Source organism: Micromys minutus (genome assembly GCF_963924665.1).
Source record: "Micromys minutus genome assembly, chromosome: 20".
Taxonomy (NCBI): domain Eukaryota; kingdom Metazoa; phylum Chordata; class Mammalia; order Rodentia; family Muridae; genus Micromys; species Micromys minutus.
In genome coordinates, this window is record NC_137955.1 from 26,089,103 (window position 1) to 26,111,038 (window position 21,936).

Genomic DNA, 21,936 nt, shown 5'->3' on the forward strand with positions numbered 1-21,936 from the left:
TGTGATGAACTATAGAGTACATTTTCTTACGGGTAGTTGTCACAGTCACAGAGTACACTGCAGCCATAGCGTTCCTTAGCATTTAGCTAAATAGAAATGGTAATGCACATCATACATTTATCCATGCAACAGCTCTACAGAATACCATTAATGCACTTAAAAAGTGGACAATCAACCCAGAGAATTTCACTGTAGTGAATGGTGGATGTATTAAAGAACGCCAGAGAAAAACTGCTGAGCTCACAGAAAATAAAAATAAAAATAACAAAAAACCAGCACTGTATCAATTCCAGACAATAGCCCGTACTTGTATTTGAAGGCAAACATTCCCATGGAAATCTGGATGAAGAGAGAAACAAAGGCTTATAGAAAATAAATTGAATAATTAGAGATCCCCTGAATCCAGACAACAGTTGATTGATAAATTTGTTTCCTATTTCTCATTGTATTTCACATTACTTGGACATAGTACTTGACATCTCTGTTTTGCATATTGTCTTTAACCAAGAGTTTGGGTTTTCCTTTATAAATCCCAAGAGGAAAATTGGCAGAACCAACCAGTAATGTTACATTGTGTGCCGTTTCCTGAGTATATAGTCAAGCATTAGCAGCAGTTGTGATTATCTGAATATAATGCACAGATATAATACATGACCGGACAAACATACCAATTCAAACAACCAGTGTCAACACAGAAACAGAATTTTAATGCTAAGGCACCCAATTACGGTGTCTTTCAGCTGTTTGTTGTTTTCTTCAGGAGATTGGCCATATCTCAGCAGGGATTCAAAATTGTGACTTGCAGTCATGAATCAACACTTGGATTTGAGTAACTTACCCATTATCTTCTTTGTGTTTCTATGATCATAGTTTCTCCTGGGGTACTCACTGAGATGTGCATAGCCCTTTCTTCCTGTAGTTCCAAGGCTGTAGAACTTGGGGTAGTTTGTAATGGTGTCTGCACACATAGGAGGACTATTCCTCCTCGCACTGTTAGATGTTGTTCTGATGTAGGTAGGCCATAGCTCCACCTACGAACTCAATGGGTTATAGCAGCAGGAAAAGCATAGTCTTAATAGCTGACTGTAGAACTCCTTGGCTTCTCACTTATTGCTTCTTGAATTTGTTTTCAAATGAAAGAAAACAAAATCAAATGAGCTTGGAGCCTGTTTTCTTTCTCCCACTCCCTTTGATACATGGTCATGGCATTTCACTCCCATAAGTGTATTTTGTCCTCTGTGTTCATCGTCATAGCCACTTTAGGTAAAATAACCATACAAGTCTCTCTGAGCCAGATCCAGTTTCTACTTACTATTAATAATTTCTGACTTTCCCTTTTCAAAATGACCCAGTTTGGAGTATGACTACGTAACCATCCACCTAGTGGTGATGTTTGACACTCAACAGTAGGACAGGTTCATGGCAAGGGAGCGTTGCAGTTGAAATGCATGCCTCATCTGTTGTTGGAAGAAAGACTCAGACATTACAGAAAATCTCTACCTTTAACTTCAGCCTCGATGACAAAATAGCAATTATAATGGATGATCCCACATTGTAGTATTATTGTGTGAAGAAACAAGAGCAGTAGTTGTGTAGTACAAGATGCATAGGAAGTCCTAATGACAGACCCACCACTGACATCTTTCCTTTTTTTCTTCCTACATTCACCACCTCCTTCTATCTTTCCCTTCACTCATCACTTAACTGAGCTTTACAATTTTAATTGGGTTATCTGTACTCTTATGACTAATCCAACAAGGGGAAAACAGATTCTTCCTGCTGTGTGTAAATGCTTCTGAGCTAGAAGATCAAAGTGATTTCTTAGAATGCTGAAGCTGTGGAGCAAGGCCACGTTGATTTTCTCTTCTGTGAGCTGTGAGGGAGAGCAAGCATTCCAGACTTTCCACCTCTGTGATCATTTGGGTTTCGATGGAAGGGGTCTCAGGTTTCTCATAATTCATTTGTTTTGGTAAAAACTAGACATAGTGACGTAGGCTTCTTCTTGATTCAGTACCGAGGAAGTGGAGCTGGGCTGTCTCTGAGAAACTAGTATTAGGATTCCTGACTGGAGAGGAAACGGTTGAGGGACAGTGCCATTTGTGTTTCCGGAGCCAGGCAACAAGTCTTGATACACATGAGGCCTATTCCCGTCACCTTCTCTGTAGTCAGGGGACCTAGGGGAAAGGAATGTAGGGGTATTGCATGTGCTCAGATTTCTAGCCAGGCATCTCAGGGGTGCTTCGCTTCTGAATGTTTCTGGCATGCTGACTGAAGTCTCAGATGGCCAGTTTGCACTGTGTACAGCTGCTGTCTGTCCCTGCTCCCCAGGCTGTGGAGGAAGAACAGTTTGCAGAAAGCTTTCTGCTTCATCTCTGGATTGAATGCCGTTCACTTCATGAATCTGGCAGTCAAGGAAACTTTCAGGATTGAAACTCACATTAAGATTCTGCAGAGAAAGACAGACATATTAGTGGCCCCGCAAAGAGGAGCCACTACAGAGTCAATTCAGGAAAAACAAAACAAAACAAAAAGCCTAAGAAACTTTCTCATGAAATTTACTGCACAATGAGTGAAAACAATCTGCTTGGTCTTCAGTCGGCTTCACTTCTGACTGTGAAACTCTTGGTTTGAAGTAAACACTGATTATTTCCCCCCCACAACCCTCTACCCTGTGTATCTTGGTTTTATTCCTCAGAGTCTTATAAGGGGTCTCATTTATGTGACAAACAAAAGACCAACAATTGAGTGTCAGCTTCCCCTTCTCTTATTTTCTCTTAGACTAAGATTTCAACAGTATGGTGTTTCTCTCTCCACCTCAAGCAGTTACCTTTATTGGCTTCTTACATAGTTGTTCCAGAGTTTTCTTATGATCAGGGAGATTAGGCCATACGACAGGTTTAATCCTAAAACCAGATAATAGTCATACATGAAACAGACATCAGAAGGAGAAGGCACATGGACATCTCTTTCTCTTTATTTGAGGGAGATTGTGAAACCAGTTTTCTGGTACGGGCTCTGCTGGAGAGAAACTTTGGACAAACCTCTTCTTTTCTCTGACAGAATCATGCTCTTAATTTAAGGAGGGGATAGAACAGAGCTCTTTGCTATCAATCTGTTGTGAACAAGACATTGTAATTATGTTGCAAAGTGCCCTAAAGTGAAGAATGGGGTTTGTTGGGAGGCAGTATTGCTGGTGACATGGACCTAAGATGAGACCTGGTCTCTTACACTCAGAGTTGGTATTGTCATCTTATTCATTGTCCTTGCTGGAAGAAAAGGTTTTGCTTTCATTCCAGTGGAAATTGGGAATGAATTCTAAGCTATTCGGTGTAATTATTTTATGTAAGCATTTTTCAAATTGGAGCACTTTTTGTCCTAGGAATATGTGGCCCTGTGCTGAGGGCATCTTCCTAGAACACTAAATAATTTCACAGGGCAGGACTCTACCACAGAGAAGAATACAAAATCTTGCAATTTGTGTGCAGAAAGTCAGGTGATCAAACAAACTCCACATCAGTTGGGTAATCACCTCTATGTCCTTTAAGAGGCCGTGGAAAAAAACATTTGCAAAATGCCTTTTAAAGAATTACTTGTGGGAGGTCATGGTCTAGGGAGATAATCCAATCAATAAACTTCTTGCTATACAATCTTGAAGAACTGAGTTTGGATAGCAATGCATGATAACATGCATCTGTAACTCACAGATGTTTGGAATGCTGGAGGCAGATAGATACTCAGTGTCCTGACCAATTAGTCTGACTGAGGTGGGGAGTTTCATGTTTAGTGGAAGACCCTGTCGCAAAAGACGAGGTGGAAGATAATGGAGTAACATAATTAGTGTTGAGTTAGGCTGCCTGTAGGCCAGCCCGTATTACATATGTATACACATGAATACAAACATATACACAGACGAACAGATAGCCACCACACACACACACACACACACACACACACACACACACACACACACACTGGCATATGTACATACACAGACACACATACACATGCACACACAACACACGTGTTTACAGATGCACACGCACATAGAAAATTAATATTTGTGGAATAATATTTGTCTTATGTCTAGTTTGTATATTTTTATCCTTTCTGAAATCAACTACGGTACATTGACTGGGACCTAAGAATAGGAAGGGTGTATACTTGCCACTGTAATTCTTAAAATGTCAAGTCTTTTTTTAAAATGTCCTAGACTAGTAAGTGGAACCTGAGACCTGCTTTCCCAGGGCTCCACAAATAACCCTGTTGATTATTAAAAAAAAAAAAATTACCTTTTCTTCCATAACACATGGGCTAAGATGAGCAACAAAACCATAGAAAACAAACTCAGAATGATGACACTTGGCAAAACAGAATCCCATCCTCCTCCTGGAATATAAAAAGAGAACATGTTTAGTATTCAGTAAACATAAAATGGGGGTATCTACTTGGGGTGGTTTAATTTTACTAAATAACACGGTCTCGCTTAGTTGTTTCTTAGAAACAGTTCTTTCACAGACAGAAAGAGCGGTGCTGACCTCGGTGACCATGACAATAATATCATCTACTTGAAATGCAAAGATGACCTTTCATGATGGCCTAAAAACCTCTATCCAACTACCCATACCCAAAAGGGGAAAAGTCTAAATAAGAGGTGAAGAGATAAATGTTCACCCTGAAACTGCAGCAAGTTCCAGAATGAGGTTGTGAAGCTGATACAGTGGGGGAGACCTCCATAACCCCCAAATAAAAGTTGTTGGTGTTTCCCATAGTACCTTTATCGTTCTGGGGAAGGAGATGGAATAGACGGTCAAACTGATCTGTTCTCTTTCTCTTAGCAAAGCTATTTATTGCCTAGAGGGATCACACAGAGATCAGCCACGACCCCTGACAAAGGCAGAAAAAGTAGTGTGTAAGAAGTTCATGAAGATTCACTAGTAGATCCCTGAGTACCCAGGACAGTGACATGGAGTCAATCTGTGTCCGTTATCAGGCACTACGGCTCAGTTCCTACTGCCCTCATCCCAAAAAAATGGGAAAGGTGGCAAGCAGAAAAATTTCCGAAGAAAGGAGAAGAGGGCTCCCAGTGTCCTGGCCTGTGGGTTGTTGACACCGTTTTTTTTTTTTTTGTTTTGTTTTTTTTTTCTTCCTCTTTGCTACACTTCAGAATAGGAAGTCGTGGGGAAGGCACAGGGATTGTAGCGCCTTGGCCTACCTGGGTTCTTGCGATCTGGAGTTTCGAAGGTAGAATTTGGACTCCACTCACTCCAGAAGCCTTTGAAGTAGTCATCTTTGGGAATGGATCGGACTTTTATTTCATACACTGTTTTTGGTAGTAGTTTTCTCTGTAGGATTGTTGTTCTTGTATGGGATACAAACACATGCTAGGGTGAAAGAGCAAGTTACATCATTAGAAGTGGAAAGACATGTTGGCTAGATCTCTCAAGTCTAATACAAACTCTTTCAGTCATGTTGGCAGTCTCTGGAAGTTTTTTCATATTCCTTAAATGAGGGAATTTAACTCGGCAAAGGGTCAGTGGTAGAATGGGTGGCAGGCTCTACATGATATCAGGTGATGTCAGAGCACACTGATCAGGTGGGTCTGCACTCTGAATTATTGTCTTTCCCTTCTGAAGGTATAACCCCCTCCTAGGCTCACAGCTATCTCTTTTATTATGGTATCTCCTTTTTCTTTTTAATCTCTTTTCACAAACCAAAGGTAAACAAAGGGCATCCAGTGAACATGACACATTTCCTTCCAGAAAGATAACACTTTACACCAAACATAATAATAAAGATATGTTCTCTTTTCCAACACTGTATTGTTTTTAAGCAAAAAGATATTATATTTATTTTATAGACAAAAGTAGTATCTCATTGTTATTTATGTTTATTTGACTATGCTTATTGAATTTATATATTTCTTACTTTTCTGCTCATTTGCCTGTTGTAATGTTTGTCTCTATCTTAATGATTAACTAACGAGTTTATGTAGATAGACCATCTGTTTGCAGTTCTATGATAATTTAATACTAATTTTTTGTTTGACTTACAATTATATTTGTGTGTATTGACATAAATAAGCCTCCAGTAGAGATCAGACATTTTAATTTATTTTTATATAAACAGACAGTAAGCCAATTGTCTTAGAACCGTCTATTTATAACCCTTCTTTCTTCTTCTAATGTTGCTTTTCCACTGATGAGATAGTTCGATGATTAACAAGAGAAGGTAGAATAAGGGTCACACAGTTTGTGTGTAGGTGTGGAGGAGGTAGAGAAAGGTTGCAAGTGGCTTGGATAGAAATATACATCTGGAAGTAGCCTCAGCACACTGCAAAGTCATATGGACGACCCAGCTTGAGTATGGGGGCATTCTTTTGTTCTTTGGAAAGAGAAGCCATCTTTTATTTATCTATTTCAGATGGGGAGGGCTGAGGTTGAGCTGGAAGATTATAAGAACCCCAACTCCTCAGGGTCCTTTCTCTATCAGCTCATCTCCCAAACAGATGATAAGCCCAGCAAGACCTTTTACCTTTAGGAGAGAATGAAGAAGCCTACTTAACATCACAGAAATGAAGAGCAAATAAATTGTTCCTTCTGCAACTGAATCCTTATACATTAACATAAAAATAAAGTGACAGAAAAACCTTTCTCCCTTTCTTCTGTTGACCTCCTGCTGACCCTAAAAGTCCTAGGGGAAAAAAATCATGGCTACTTCTTGGTTGTGCTATGCAGAATTATTCTTACTGATTATCCCATACCCTGGAAGCTTTGTATAGTGAGGTTCAGGTTTGCTGAGCATCCATTCTCTCTAAGCTCAAACCATAGAGATAAACTAAAGCAAGTTCAATGAAGAGGAGCCAAGAAAGAAGTGTGAGTTGCAGGTTATTAAGGGGGTAGGACCCCAGGAATCTCTCTGAGTGAAGACTAAGTTTTAAAAACACAACATGATGGTACTTGTTTTATGAACATAATTGTTTTCTATTACCGTCCAGTTACTTTCACCCTGTACTGGGCGGTAGGCCACATCGTGCTCTAAAACCTTTACATATTTCTTCTTCGAGTGAGATGTATTAAATGTCACCAAAAAGTCATTTGCTTCTTTTCGATAAACTACTTTCAGGTCAGAAGGAGCTTCAGGTTTAACTGTTTTTTAAAAAAAAAGAAAGAAGAAAGAAAGAAAAAAGAAAAAAGGAAATGAAATCTGTGTATGGAGCTAAAAAGGACATAAGTACATTAAAAATTAGGTAATTACACCATTTTCTCCTTTTCTGACCTCCCTTCAACCCTTTCCACATACACTCCTTGTCCTCCTTTTCATCCACTGTTGATAACTACATGTTTTAAAGCCCTTCTGCTCTGAAACCCATCCAAGAGCTTTCTATTTTAGAAGCTGATCATTCACAAAGCCAAATCTTCCTTCTTCTTGTTTCACATCCAGACAGCATTGCCGCACCCTTCCTGGGCTGGTGTGGCTTTCTGAGTGTTGTGAGTAGATGGAACTGTATCAGTTCCAGTCTTTGCCCTCAAATCCTCCCATGTATAATTCTCATCTTGGTCTCTTTCTATATACTGAAGCCCTATAGGAAAAAAAATTGGGTCACCGTGTGGAGGATGTTCTATATGGTTATAAAATAAATAATATAATATAATATAATATATAATATAAAATACCATCGCCAATATACATCAGAATACAAGAGAATGTGTTACTAATGGGCTCCAAAGCAAAAGAATTGCAAGGATATATCTGGGAACCTCTGGACCTCACCTCCGACACAAATAAGTGCAGAGTCTTCATCTGATCCTGGCTAACAAATTCCAGAGTGGCCTTCAGACTTCTTCCTCTGTCAGATTTAACTAATTAAACCTATTTGTTTCATAGGCCTCTGCCTATAGAGTTGCTGTCTAGAGACAATTTGTCAGTGTAAGATACAGTACTATCACATCCTTCGGCACAAACCCAGATTCTGTGGGTGTGTTCTATGTGCTCCCATGACTGCAGAAGTTTGTGTCCTTAGATGGGCTAATGCAAGAAAGATGCTCACCTGACACTGAAGTGTTTCCTTAGATGATTAAGAAGAGTAACCTGCTTTGCTCACTCTTAAAGAGAAATACCTCTGCAGTATGAATGACACGTCTTTAAATATGGTGCTTCTGTGTGGTGCACAAATTCAGCACTAATCTCTAGAAAACCATATCTCCAAATGAGTAAACATCAACCTGCTCATGCTCAAACTCAAAGACCTTGTCTGTTGGAATCCTTGCCTCTTCTGCTATTCATGAGAGCCTAGCTCAAGCTGTTGGGTGGTCAATCTTTAAAGCTATCTGTAGAACACTTCTGCTCTTTCCCTAAGACTTTGTTTAGACATGACACTTCTATTTTTATTCTTTATCATCACCACTAAACAAAGACGAGGTAATTTTCTCACTGTATTTCATCTCCAGTAATAATAGCTCTGTTTTCTTTTGGAGTACTGAAAAAGATATTAAGAAGGGGGGTCAAAGCCTTTAAAACCAGAAAAACTTGCATCTATATGATTATTTTGAATACTTTCCCATATATATGTATATTTCACCTGTAAATTCCCAGAGGCAGAAAAATACAAATAGTTAAGATGACATTGCATAATTCAAATTATAATTTAACCTGAAATATAACTGCTTTTATTATTTCTGTTTAACGAAATATAGTTATGTGTATTATAGGCCAAATGAATTAGGCTATGTTTCACTCCTCATTTGATCTCTTTGGAAATATAATTATAATATAGGTCATAATGGGTATGCTATGGCATTTACTTTTTAAAAGTTAAATAACAGTCTAATGGTACTTTAAAGATGTGATTAAAATGTAAATGAGTAGATTTGGGGTGACACCTTCCATAATCAGAACGCATTGTCTGATCAGTAGAAGACCTTTAGTTCAAAGGTAGAAATTCCTTTCAGAAAGAAGTCTGATTCAAAAACGCAACATATTCTTAAGACCTGGACTCAATTCTGCAATATCCACACTTAACTTGCACTGATACCCTCTACCTTATCCACTGTCCCAATCATATGACCCTGTTTTTAAAATGTCTTCTATATATCTGTCTGTCTATATATAACTATATTCTATCTATCTATCTATCTATCTATCTATCTATCTATCTATCTGTCTGTCTGTCTGTCTGTCTGTCTGTCTGTCTAATTGTATATCACCCATCGATTTATCTACCTACCTACCTACCATCCAGTTATCATTTACTTATTTATTCATCTATTTATCTCCTACCTCTAAGTTCTCTTTCATTTATAGAATGTTGAAAAATATAGAAAATGTATTTTTAAATGATTTGCTAATTGAGCTGTACACATTTGAAATATGATGTGAATATGGAGAAAAGACCTCAAGACCTCCAAGTTTTAAAAAAAGTTGCTATTGTCTATTACAAAGTGTTTTTTATGACTTGCATATTATTATTATTCTGAAAGCAAAACCATGTTTCTGCAGCTATCCAAACCATAAAAACCATACCATCATACACAATTTCTTACCTATTGTGGATATCTCCATACTTTTGCATTTTAACTTCTTTTTTCCAAGCTTCACACATATATCGCTGTTACCAATCAGTAAGAAGTTTGTTGTCTTTATAAAATATCTACCTTGCAGCTTATTAAGAGTTAGGCACTTGCTGTTTAAAAGAGCCTCACTGTAGAAACAAAAAGTTTTACGTCTTTATTTAGGTAAGATTTTCTGTATACAATTAAAATAACATGATACCTTTAGTTGTATGAATTCAATTTTAGTGTCTACAGGTATATAAGTACATGAGTAAATTCTGAGACAAAAAAAGAGAGAATTAATTAAAATAGCATAGTTTTCTGTTCTATAATTACTACGCACAAATGATTTTGAAGTGATAAAAGCATGATTATAGAAATTGGGAGCAAGATATATATATATATATATATATATAGTTTTAGAATTGGTCATTAAGAAGCAAATACTTTGTTTAGGTAAAAAGTAAAATTTTGGGGGCAAATAAAAAATTTTGGGGGGCAAAAAAAATATTAAAACTGTAAGAAATGTTGATACTATTCCTTCAACTAGGATTGAAGGAAATGCTAAATTGGTTGAAAAGATTTATATATACAACTACATATATTTAATAAGTAAACTAAGGTGTTTTCATAGAGCCTTTTGTTTTATTTTGTTGTTTGAAACAGAAGCCTTTCTATATAGCCTCAAACTCATTACATAGACCAGACTGGCCCTGAACGCATAGACATCCAACATAGTGCTGAAGGCACGCACCACCACGCCCAGGGCCATGTTGGCTAATGGAACTCAACAAGATAGGTCAAAGAAAGGAAGCAAAGTTTTATGTGGTGAATCATGACTATAATTTTAACATTTGAGAGTCTAAAATTTGCTGTGGATTTGAGTCAAGCATGGTCTGCATATAACTTCTATGACACTATGGGTATAAGATTTGATGTTACCAATACATGAAGTGTCAGAGAAGACACAACTGTATATTACATAGATACTAAAACTATAGGAAATGTAACAATTTTTGAGAGTGAACATAAAATTTTGAAGGGAAAACATTCTTAAAACTTAACCCCATACGAACTAAATATCTCAATATAAGTCATATTCATATTAACACATACTCTCACAATTAAAACTACATACTTGATGGTTATAGGATGCTGAGGTCTATCAAGTGCTTAAGAAAGACACTATGCCAACACCACCAAATTTCTTTCCCAAATAGAGATGACCCATGTTATTCCGTGAAGCCAGTATGAAACTGGCCCTCAAACCTACCAACATACAGGAAAGAAAACCATCCCCCAAGACTGCATGCATAGGATCAGGGATATGACTCACTTGTAGAATACTAACCTAGTTTCTTCTAAGCCCTACATAAATCTGGTTTGGTGGAATATACCTGTAATCACAATGCTCAAAACACGGAGGAAGGAATACTAGAAGTTTGAGATCATCCTCATCTACTTAGTGAGACAGAACAGCATAGGACAGATAAAATAGTATCTGAATGATGTACATATGAAAAAGGACTATTTGGTCTGACCTCAGTGGGAGAAGATGTGCCCCACCCCCCCAGAGACATGAGGTCCCAGAGAGTGGGGAGGTCTGGTAGGGTGGAGGTGGGGTGAGGAAATCCTCTTGGAGATGGGGTGGGGTGGGAGAAGGAGGAATGGGATGAGGAACTGTCAGAGGGCGGATCAGGAAGGGAATAATGACTAAACTGTAAAAAATGACTATTTAAGTAAATATAAGCTATGCTCACGTGCTATCAAGTTTGCTATTGATAAAATAGAAGAAGAAACACAGATGACTCAGAACAGCAGTGTATAAATAGGGTCCATAATCCTATACAGTTTTACACATATCTTAAATCTAAATCTAAACTTAAGCAGAGTAACCACCTGCTGAGCACACACCAACAAAAGGTATATTCATTCAGTTCATCGAAGAAATCACCAAACCTCAGTTCCCAAGACAACACATATTCTGATCACACACATGAGTATGAATACATGTGCATACACACACAGACACACACACACACACACACACACAGACACACACACACATACACACACACAAGGGTGGGCAGCAGAGACAGAGAGACAGATATATACACAATTACTGTCTCTTCCTCTCACACATACAGAAACAAAAACACACAGATAGACACACGAATGCACAGACACTGTCACACACACTCACATGTATCTGGTTAGTAGGAAGAACTCATTTTGTGTAAGTAACTCGCATAGAGGCTTTCTGCCAAGATCTCTACTTTCAACTGATCCCAGCTTTTCCTCTCTTCAGGATGACTTAGCTGGGCTTGAAGAACAAAGAACTTGCAGGAAAACAAGCTCACAAGGACACTTTTCAAAAGAGGGAAGTTAAATTTAAAACATGTAAAGAGAGAAAACACCAGCAATTTTCCTTCTATTCTGTGTCATTTATTTTTATGATGAGAGTGCATAACTTTATTATTTCTTTATTTTCCCCTTATAACCCACTTAACCTCTCTGCTTTCTTCTTGGGTGACAGTTCACTGCAGGGTTTGGAGGGGGAGGATGGAATTGTACATAGAAAAATGTGTCAGTCTTCAGTGATCTTTGAGAAATGTGTATGACATGAAGACATCAGTCAAGTTCTAGGTATAGGGTATTTCTTTCACACTGAGTGGTTGCCTTCTGAGTGTGTGACAGTTAACCAGATTCCTAAGGAAGAACAAGCTCTCCCTTCTACTATATCTTAGTTTGCCGGCCAGTACTAGTTCTCATCAAAGAAATAACATTACTACTCTCTCATACTTGGCTTCTTTAATGTGGTCACATGCCTAGGAGCTGTATTCTAGATGGTGCTTATTGTCTTATATCTCATCTTTATAAATACTGAGTAGCAAGTCACTGGATGAATATGCTATACACTTTTAATCCTTATTAGATAGCTCCTGTCCTCTGAACAGAAAGTCAAAGGTATCCGCATAACTTTGGCCAAGCTAGAAACTGGTTAAAACTGGATGTAACTCTTAAAACTGGAGATAAGTGAAGAAATTGTAAGTTTATTTTTAAACATATAAAATGTTAATTTTTAAATATTTATTAAATTTATTCATTCACTTTATATTCTTCCTTTTTTTGTCCTTCCCCCATTCATCCCTCCCCTTTTCCTTCCCTTCCCACTGCCAGATTTTAGTTTTTGTAAACTTTGATCAGGATAGAGGGAAGCATACAACCCCACAATCTCTGAGTATGTGTGTAGGTTGAATGCAATGGCCTTGCTGAAATGTATCGCTCAGAAAAGAGTAAAAATTAAGGAACAACAAAGTAAACTACATGCATGGGAACATATTTGAACTGAGAGACAGGCTGAGAAGTCTGTCACCAACTAGCATTTCATGGAAACACTTCCAGGATTTGCTGAGTTAGAACAGAAGTGAGAGAGGGCATTGGGGGAAATACCAACTTCTGAGCTCAGGGTACCTGTGCAATGTAGAGAAAAGAGAGGCTAGTGGGCTTTATGCCAATACTTAAATGTAAAAATGTCTTTTAAGAAATTAGTAAGCTATTTAGCTATATGTGTTGAACCTGAAGTAGCTTTCTGGCATTTTAGAAATATAGGCTCGATCACAAATGGCATCAGCCCATGTCTTCCACAGTGACATTACTGAGGACCGATACGGAGTTCCCTGTATCTGTCTCTGACATTGGGCCCATTGTGGAGGGGTCCTAAGATCTGAGAGCCGGCCATGTGACTAAAGTAAAGCAAGCTGATGACAGTGACTGACTTTTAGTTGTGTTGCTGACTTTACTTACACAATGAGAAGAAACTCATCACCACCAGTGGGAGTATCAGTTTAGTTAGAAATTTTTATTTGGTTTCTCACCATGTGTTGGCTGTCTTAGAGATGATTTGAAACTTTACTATCCAATACAAAAGCCGATCTCCTATAATGTATTGTTAAAACAGTTGAAATATGGCTAGTACAAACTATAATATAGTCTAAAGGTGTAATGTACCATCACACTTTGAACATGTTCAATAAAAAAGCATGAAGTATCTGAATATGCTATTTATATTGATTACATGCTGAAATAATAAATTTTGAATGTATCAGATTAAATAACACGTTATAATTAGCTTCATTTTCTTTTATTTTTTTGAAAAAAAATGCTGCTAGAATAGGTTGTTCAGATAACTCAGTGTGTAAAACTCTGGTTTAATCTACAGAACCCCTACAGTTGGTGGCACTTGTGTAACACATATATACACATGTGAATGCATACACAAATGCATATATACATGGATATGCATAAATACAGACACTAAATGAAATAAAATTAAATTAAAAAATACTCAATAAGAAAATTTAAAATGACCTATGTGCTCATGAATTGAATTATACTTATATTGACCAGAGATGCTCTAGTGTATGTCCAGCAAGGAGAAGATTCCACTTATTACTCAAGTAGTACATATATAGCTCATGATTCTGATCTTGTGTGGCATTCCTTGGGACACTGGCCCTAAGCCACATTCTCAAATCTGGTTCTGAAAGTAGGGAGTGATGACTAAAGATGATTTAACCAAACATTTAATTCCATCATTCTCCTCCTGGCTTAGTGTGAGAGATGAATTTGTCTTACCAATATAAACAGATGTTCAGATTGAAGAGGAAAAAAAGGCAGAAAAACAAAACAATGCAAAATCAATCAATCAATTAAATAAATTAAAAAAAAAACAAAAACAACAAAAATGACCCTGAAAACCAGGATATGGCTTGAAAGCACTAAACAATTTAGAGACATAGTATAGTTTACTCTCCTGAGGACTGAATACTTAACAATACTTGATAGATATCACTGCCAGGGGCTGTGACATCAGTTTGCCTGTAAAGGTGACAGTCATGGAGAAAATTAGTAACATGTAGGTAGCATGTGGGAGCGATATCAGGGTCCAGAAAAGATGTGGAAACAGAGATTGATTGCCTTTGTTGAAATGGATAGAATTTGAGTGATCTCCCCCAAAAGACATATCTGACATTTTGAATGCTGATAAATAATATTTTTATGTGAATTGCTCTGAGATGGACCACCTGGTGGTATTCCTGAAAGTAACAGATAATCGCCCTTGCTTCCCCCCTATATTTATTTTATATGAAAATTTTCATACTGAAGGGATCAAGTATCAGTTACAGATCCCTGCCGCATGCCAGTCACTCACCAGATGTAACCCAGTGTAAGGCAATTGCTCTGATGCTGATCTGACTATCTCCCTGGTCACAGGGCTTGTTAGATTTACTATTGGGATTTCATCCCAGTGCCTCTTCCGGAACTTCTTCCTTGTTGGTCAAGGCACCTGAAGCCTGACTAGAATTTCAGTGAAGAACAGATAGGACTCTCCCCTATATAATCATGGGTTATTCTAGAAAGTAATCTCCTGGATTTCTCCACCCTCTTCCTCTATCATTTTCCACTCTATCTGAAACAGGGTCTTTCAATAAACCTGGAGCTCATTGCCTGGGCTGGTTTGGCGAGCCAGTGAAGCTCATGTCCATCTCTCTTCCCCCATCCACAGCACAGCTCAGGAGTGGGGATGCAGGTACCACGCTCAGCTTTTACATAGATTCTGGGCATCTTAGCTCAGCTCCTCTAGCTGGCATGGCAAGAAATTTACTGACTGAGGCATGTCTCCAAGTTTTGGATACTTATGCTTTTGTTCTCCATAGAAAAGTGTGCTCCATAACAAAGACAGACTGAGGTTAGACTGTGACATTTAACTCTAAGATGTTCTTCCAGTGACTTCAGGAGAAAATTGAGGATAGATAGATTCAGGAAACTTCTATAGATTCGGGGAAGTGAGAATCTGCATCTTATCTGGGCTGTAGGTGGCAAAGGACTTCCTGAGCACTCATGGGACTTCAGAAAGTCCTCTTTTACTACTGCAGACCTCGACATACTTTCCTTATATGGAAACTTACGAAAATGAGGTCATCTGATATGAATTTGGAAATAGCCACAAGTCAGAATTTCGTATTAGAGTATTTTTTTTTCAAGTCACCAGAGATAATAAACCTTGACAACAAGCAATGGCTGGTGGTGGAGGGAGAAGATATAACTCCCCAAGTTCCTTATTAACGTTCAGACCTAAGGCTTTCCTTGCATTTTGATTTCCTTCAGGGCCATATGAAGTCAAGAATCAACTTGGTCTTATGGGTTACTGGACATTTTCCATTGAATAAACTGCTGAAATTAAACTGTTTCAAGAGGATGGGTATGTGTGTGTGTGTGTGTGTTTCTTGATGTCTTTCTCCATTACTAATTAGACACTAGATGTTTATCTGAGCTCTTTACATATATTAAATTGTTTGATCACCATAACTTTTCTGTGAGATGAGTCATTTATTCTTTTAAAATTGAAGAAACTAAAGAATACATGTTACACAACTTTCTGCAAATCAAAAAGTTATTAAGCATTGGCATTGGTGCTGGTAGCCAAGCAATTAATTACATTGCATAATGGAATTTGAAAATAGAACACTGATTTAGGGAATGTTCTGGGAGAAGCGGCATTCATTTAGATGACTGTGAATATGGAGGGATGTAGAATCTCCAAGATCAAAAACACCATGTGAATGTTTCCCTGTGAACTAACAAATGAAGTGAGAGTTGCCTCGCTTTAATTTCTGGCAATAGACAAAGTATTTCAGAAAGGTTTGAGAACCTAGTAAATTTTAGCATTTGATACTTAGGACAGACACTCCTTCCTTTGCAGGTCCTGAAAGGAACACATATAGATAGGAGATGGATTCCTAAGTACCATAGAAGCTATCTTCCTCACCATATTTCAAATTCCAGATTAGTGCTGTTGACGTCTGGGTCATTAAAAGTACATGTCAGTGAATGTTGGCTTCCGTATACTTCCAGCTGGCTGTAGCACCAGAAGGAGACATCATCCGGTTCTGCATCTTCTAGGTCTCCTGGAAAGAACAAAACACAGTGGTTAAGGGGCAAAGGCAAATGAATTTGAAAAACTGATACCCTTTAACAAAATGTTACCTGTGTGAAGGATATATATATATTCCAGGGACAGAGAAAAAGTTTCAATGTTCTCTCTCTGTCTCTCTGTCTGTCTCTGTCTCTCTCTTTCCCACTCACAAACACACACACACACACACACACACACACACACACACATACACACACACACACATATATGCGCACTCCATAAACAAACATGCCAAACTCAGAGTTCAGGTGCAGATTATAATGTTATAACTGAAAAATATCATAGTGGAGGAATAAGTTTCAGGTATATATAAACTGTTCTAACATTGGACTAGCATGTTGGAAAATTATAAGGAGCATGGACAAACCTCTTTCCTTGTTTATGTCAGAATTCCTGTTACACTTTAAAACCATAGTTAGAAAATATTTATTTGAGGTTATATTCTCTACTTCAGCCAGGTGATCCAACATGCTCAGAGAAGGCAATGCCTGGCATAAATAGAAGTTGCTAAATGTTAATGAACAAAACTCCAACAAGACTTTAAAATGTTGAAAGAGATCCTGCGGGTCAACTTTATTACATAACCTTTCCATCTATGCCACGAGGCAGAGAAAGCACACTTCAAGCAGACGACACCAGACGCCAGCTGAAGACTGGACCTCCACACACTCCCACCACCCCGTCTGATAAAGTATGTCTCAGGTTATCTCACGCAGTATGCAGATAGCTGACCATGCCTTGTTTCGTGCAATCAAAGCAGCTGTGTCCGAATGAGTCGTCCATTGACTCTAGCAGGTGTTATTATGGGGCACAATTGCTCTGTAGCCAAAAACATTCCCATAAAAAATGGGGGGAAAGTCACACACCATTGTGGGAGAATGTTCTACCTGCTATGAGCTGAAGAGCTCTTAACTAAGAGCACGTGCAGAGGATGTGCGTGATGTCTGCGGTTCTAACTTTGTAGCTGGGCTCTCTTACTGCACACAGAGACCCCCAAAGCCCATATTCCTGTACACACACGCATGCACATTATAGAAGCCACTGCACAGATCTGCACAGAGGTTTCATTCAGATCACAGTACGTCCTCAGCGAATGTGAGAACTCTCCCACGAGTCTTGGGGAAGTCAGTATGAAAGGTAAGATGTGAACTATATAAGTATGCAAATACACATGCAGCATTTGGAGTCCTTTTGAAAAAAATCATAGTATATCAACGGAAGCTTTTATTCTTACTGTGGTTTTGACATGATGTGGAACAATGAGTTAATGCATCCAGTGTTTGACAGAGAGTATCTAAGCATTAAATAAAAATTCTAAGTATAGAAATTTGAAACACGTGGAGTACATATTATAAGCAAGGCAGTGGCATTTAGAAGATATCTCACAGGGTGATTACTTGATGAAGAACTTGAACTGTCGGGGCTTTTGAGCTTTCCTTTGCTTGATTTGACCATCCTTTACTTATTAGAAAACCAAATTTATCTTTAAACCGACAGTAGCAAATTCCTTCTAGCACCAAGTGGGAGGTGTCTTGACATGGTTATGTGAGGCATATGGGTGTGCTATGCCCATCAATCTGAAAAAGTTCTAAAATTTAAAAAGCTGAAGTGAAAATCCAGTTTACAGCAAGGATTTTTCTTTTTTATTTTTTCCTCTTTTTTTTTTTTTTTTAAAGCAACAGTATGACCAACAGGAAAAACCAGCGATAAAGGATTGCACCAAACAGCAACAATGCTCTCAGGCTTCCTGCCATGCATTGCACACATTTAACATGAGATAATGACTCTCCCTCACAAAGTGACTCATGCTCTGTCATGCTAAAAAGTACGACTCTTCTGACAATTCTCTTTATAAGAAAATGCAAGGGTTTTCAATCCGTGCTGATTACTCAGTAAAGTCACGCGAATATTGAAGCTTAGGAAGGGTGACTAAGGGAATTTTACCAAAGAGCTAAACAGAGTCACTAGGTTGATGTGTATTGGTATTGTTGATAAAGAGCATACATATGTATTTAGAGAGAAGCTTTTGCTATGTAGCTTAGGCTGGCCTGAAACTCATGAACTTCCTGTCTCAGCCTCCTAAGGTTCAGGATTACAGGAATGTGCTACTGTGCTCAGTGTAGGAGTGCTCATATGTGCCAGGTATGGTGGTGTGTGCTTTTTATACTATCACTCAGGAGGCAGCATTTCCCTTTTTAATGGTGTGTGTGTTTGTGTGTGTGTGTGTGTGTGTGTGTGTGTGTAGCTCTTGTGTCTACCAGAGACTTTTGAGCATTATCTTGTAATTAGAATACATATTTTTAAGGAGTCAAGATCAAAGCATTTTGTAAATTCTGAAGAGAATTATGATGACCATATGATGGATTCGTTGAACAGAAAAGTAATCCTGTGTATTTCAGAGAAGACACTTTCCCCAGCACACTACTGAATTATTCATCAGCAATCTTACACGAACCGGCTGAAGTTAAAGTATTTGGAAGAAATACATTATCAGGTAACCTCTAAGTTCTAGACACTCGAAATACAGTTCTGGTGAATACACAAACCTATTACTTCTGGCCACTAATTTATCATGGATATCTATGGTTTTAGAACTCCATAAATAGTTAAACAAAGCAATGGTGGCTTGGTTTTCAGGCAGCAACAATTTTGGAAGGTTATCCAACAAGCTCAAATAGAAAATTGATATGAGGTCTCTTTTCTGAGAGCACCACCATCCAGACACATTTACGAGCCAGACTTTGAATGAAAGTCATTGCTCTTCGATGGTTCTTGCAAGTTATAAGCCATCTGCACTCTCATTCCCTGTGTCCTGGTGATTGATACCCACAAAACAACCTAACTTGTGCTAAACTCTTGCTTCCCAGCTCCATCCTGTTAGAGAACCATGTATGCTAAAGAAAATCTGAAATCCTTTTTAAAAGGAATTAGAAATGACTCACCATCCTGGGCATTGCCACTTTCTCCAGAAACAGCTTGAAGTAAGCAGAAAACCATAGCAAAAGCTCTACCCAGAGTTATCATTCTGAGAGAGAAAAGAGAGAAGCACACTTGTGTGAGCAACTGAATGAGAGAGGGGGAGACCAAACTGAGCTCTGTGCCTACTCAACCACAGACAGGGAACTATGAACATCACAGAAGAAGGCAAGTGCCAGAAACAGGAAGTCTGAGCAAAAGGATTGCTGTTGTAAGCAGAGGTAGAGGAAATGAAGAGGTAGAGTGTGACACTTTTTTTTTTTTTGTCTGCATCTTAGGACTCCTTGAAGCACCCGAACTTAACTGCTTACTTTTGAGCAAGGTGGTAGACTTTCAATGACGATTCAGGTGATCTCAGGGCCCAATATAACAGGATCACAAGGACAAAATTCAAACTTAAGGTGCTCCTCAGTTGGTTGTTTGGGCAGGCTCTTGTTTTAGAATGACAATGCTAGGATATAGTTGTCCCACTTAGCGCTGAACCCTCAATGGTCACCCTAAGTTCTCTGCTCTCAGAGAGAAGTGAGAAAGGAGTTTCCCTAGTGAGAGGCAAAACTTCACTATTCTTTGGGTATAAGGACAAATACATAGAAAACAGCTTGATATTATGTCTTAAACAAAACAATAATAGTATGATTTTCCCAGTGCTCTATGACCTCCCCTGGCAAGGGTTTATGATCAGATTTATAGTACCAGCCATGATTCACTCCCCTTAAAGGCTCAGGGAACACCATGGAAGAGAAGAAGGGAAGATTGGAAGAGCCAGGGGCCAGAGAGAAATACAGTGAAATTATTTATTATAAAAATGATAGGATCTTTGTATTCATAATTTCATAAAAGCTGTAGTTGTCTACATAAGACCATACCAATCAACATTCCAATACAGATAGGGCCGGTATTTCTGAGGCCCCGTTCCTAACTGAGGAGATACTGGAAGTTTGATAAATATCAGAGGAGCACGAGTCAGTTTTCTTTAAAGGCGTGTCCCATGGTAGGTTGCCTAAGCTCTGGTGGACAGTCTTACATGCATGGGTATAAGAGCAGAGCTAATTGGACTCTCTGGATTCTTTTTATTAAAACAATTTTTAAAATTGATTATCCTATATTCTGAGAGCAGTGTCCCCTCCTTCCTTTGCTCATAATCTCTCTCTCTCCCCTCTCTTCACCCTTCTCTAACCTTCCTCCCCTTCTCCTCAGAAAAGGGGAGACCTCCCTTGGATATCAACCAGCCTTGGCACATTGAGTTGCAGTAAGACCAGGCACATCTTCTACTGAGGCTAAGACAAGGCAGCCCAGTTAGAGGAAAGGGATCCCAAGGCAGGCACTGTAGTCAGAGACAGGCCCTGGTCATGCTTTAAGAGTCCCATGTGAAGACTCAGCTACACAGCTGTCATATATGTGCAGAGGGTCTAGATTTGTCCTGTGCATGCTTTCTGGTTGACAGTTTAGTCTCTATGAACCCCTATGGGCTCAGGTTAGTGGATTCTTTAAGTTTTCTTAAGCTGTCGCTGACCCCTCTGGACTCCTTCAATCCTTCCTCCCTCTCTTCCATAGGATTTCTCCCAGCTCCACCTTATGTTTGGCTGGGGGGTCTCTGCATTTGTTTCCATCGATACTAGGTGAAGCCTCAGGTGACAGCTATGCTAGGCTCCTGTCTGAATGTATAGCAGAATACCGTTAATAGTGTAAGGGTGGGCTTCCTTTCGTGCCATGGGCCACTCACTAGTTCTGCTTTATCTTTTATCTTTGCATATCTTGTAGACAGGACAAACTGCGAGTTTAAGGTTTTGTGTCTGAGTTAGTGTCCCAATCCCTCCATTGAAAGTCTTGCCTGGTTACAGGAGATGGGTAACTCTGGGAGTAGCTAGAAACCCAGGACAATGAAAACTCCCAGGAGTCTGTGAGGGTGACACTAGCAATGGGGGATAAGGTGTCGGTGAGTTATTAAGGAAGTAGGGCACATGAACTTGGGAAGTAGAGTAGGTGTTGGAAAGGGGTAGGAAGGGAAGACTGGAGGGTGGTTATGGTTTAAATATACTCAACACATATATACAATTCGTAAAATCAAGTAAATGGACAAAATGACTATTTCATATTTTGTAAACTTTTAAAGGATCATTTGAAATATTTTTTACATTCAAACTTTCAGTGTACAAAAGCATCAATTTTCTCCCTTGAGTTCTATATATCTCTAGTATACACCTAACTTTAACTATTTATTATAGGCATGTAGGAATTATTAAATTTGAGTTTTGGCAAATATGAACCAAGAATAAAATTTGGCCCTTTACCTTCTGTCATTAAGTAATTTATTGTTGGGTTTCAATGTTACCCATTTGTTTGGGTGCTGTCTGCAGCTGTCCTTATGTCACAATGGTAAAGATGAGTGGGCAAAGAGGAACTTTCATAATT

The 21,936-nt window shown here is 38.6% G+C and overlaps 1 protein-coding gene across 1 annotated transcript; it reads right to left on the reverse strand.

Annotated features, from left to right (window-relative positions):
• Positions 1 to 1,957: 1,957 nt before the first annotated feature.
• IL7R (interleukin 7 receptor) lies at positions 1,958 to 19,572 on the reverse strand (the record flags this gene model as incomplete). Its single annotated transcript, XM_080933635.1, has 8 exons — positions 1,958 to 2,446; positions 2,828 to 2,903; positions 4,290 to 4,386; positions 5,213 to 5,381; positions 6,988 to 7,145; positions 9,540 to 9,697; positions 16,381 to 16,519; positions 19,491 to 19,572. The coding sequence occupies 8 exons, from the start codon at positions 19,570 to 19,572 to the stop codon at positions 1,958 to 1,960; spliced, it is 1,368 nt and encodes a 455-aa protein (XP_080789761.1).
• Positions 19,573 to 21,936: the final 2,364 nt, after the last annotated feature.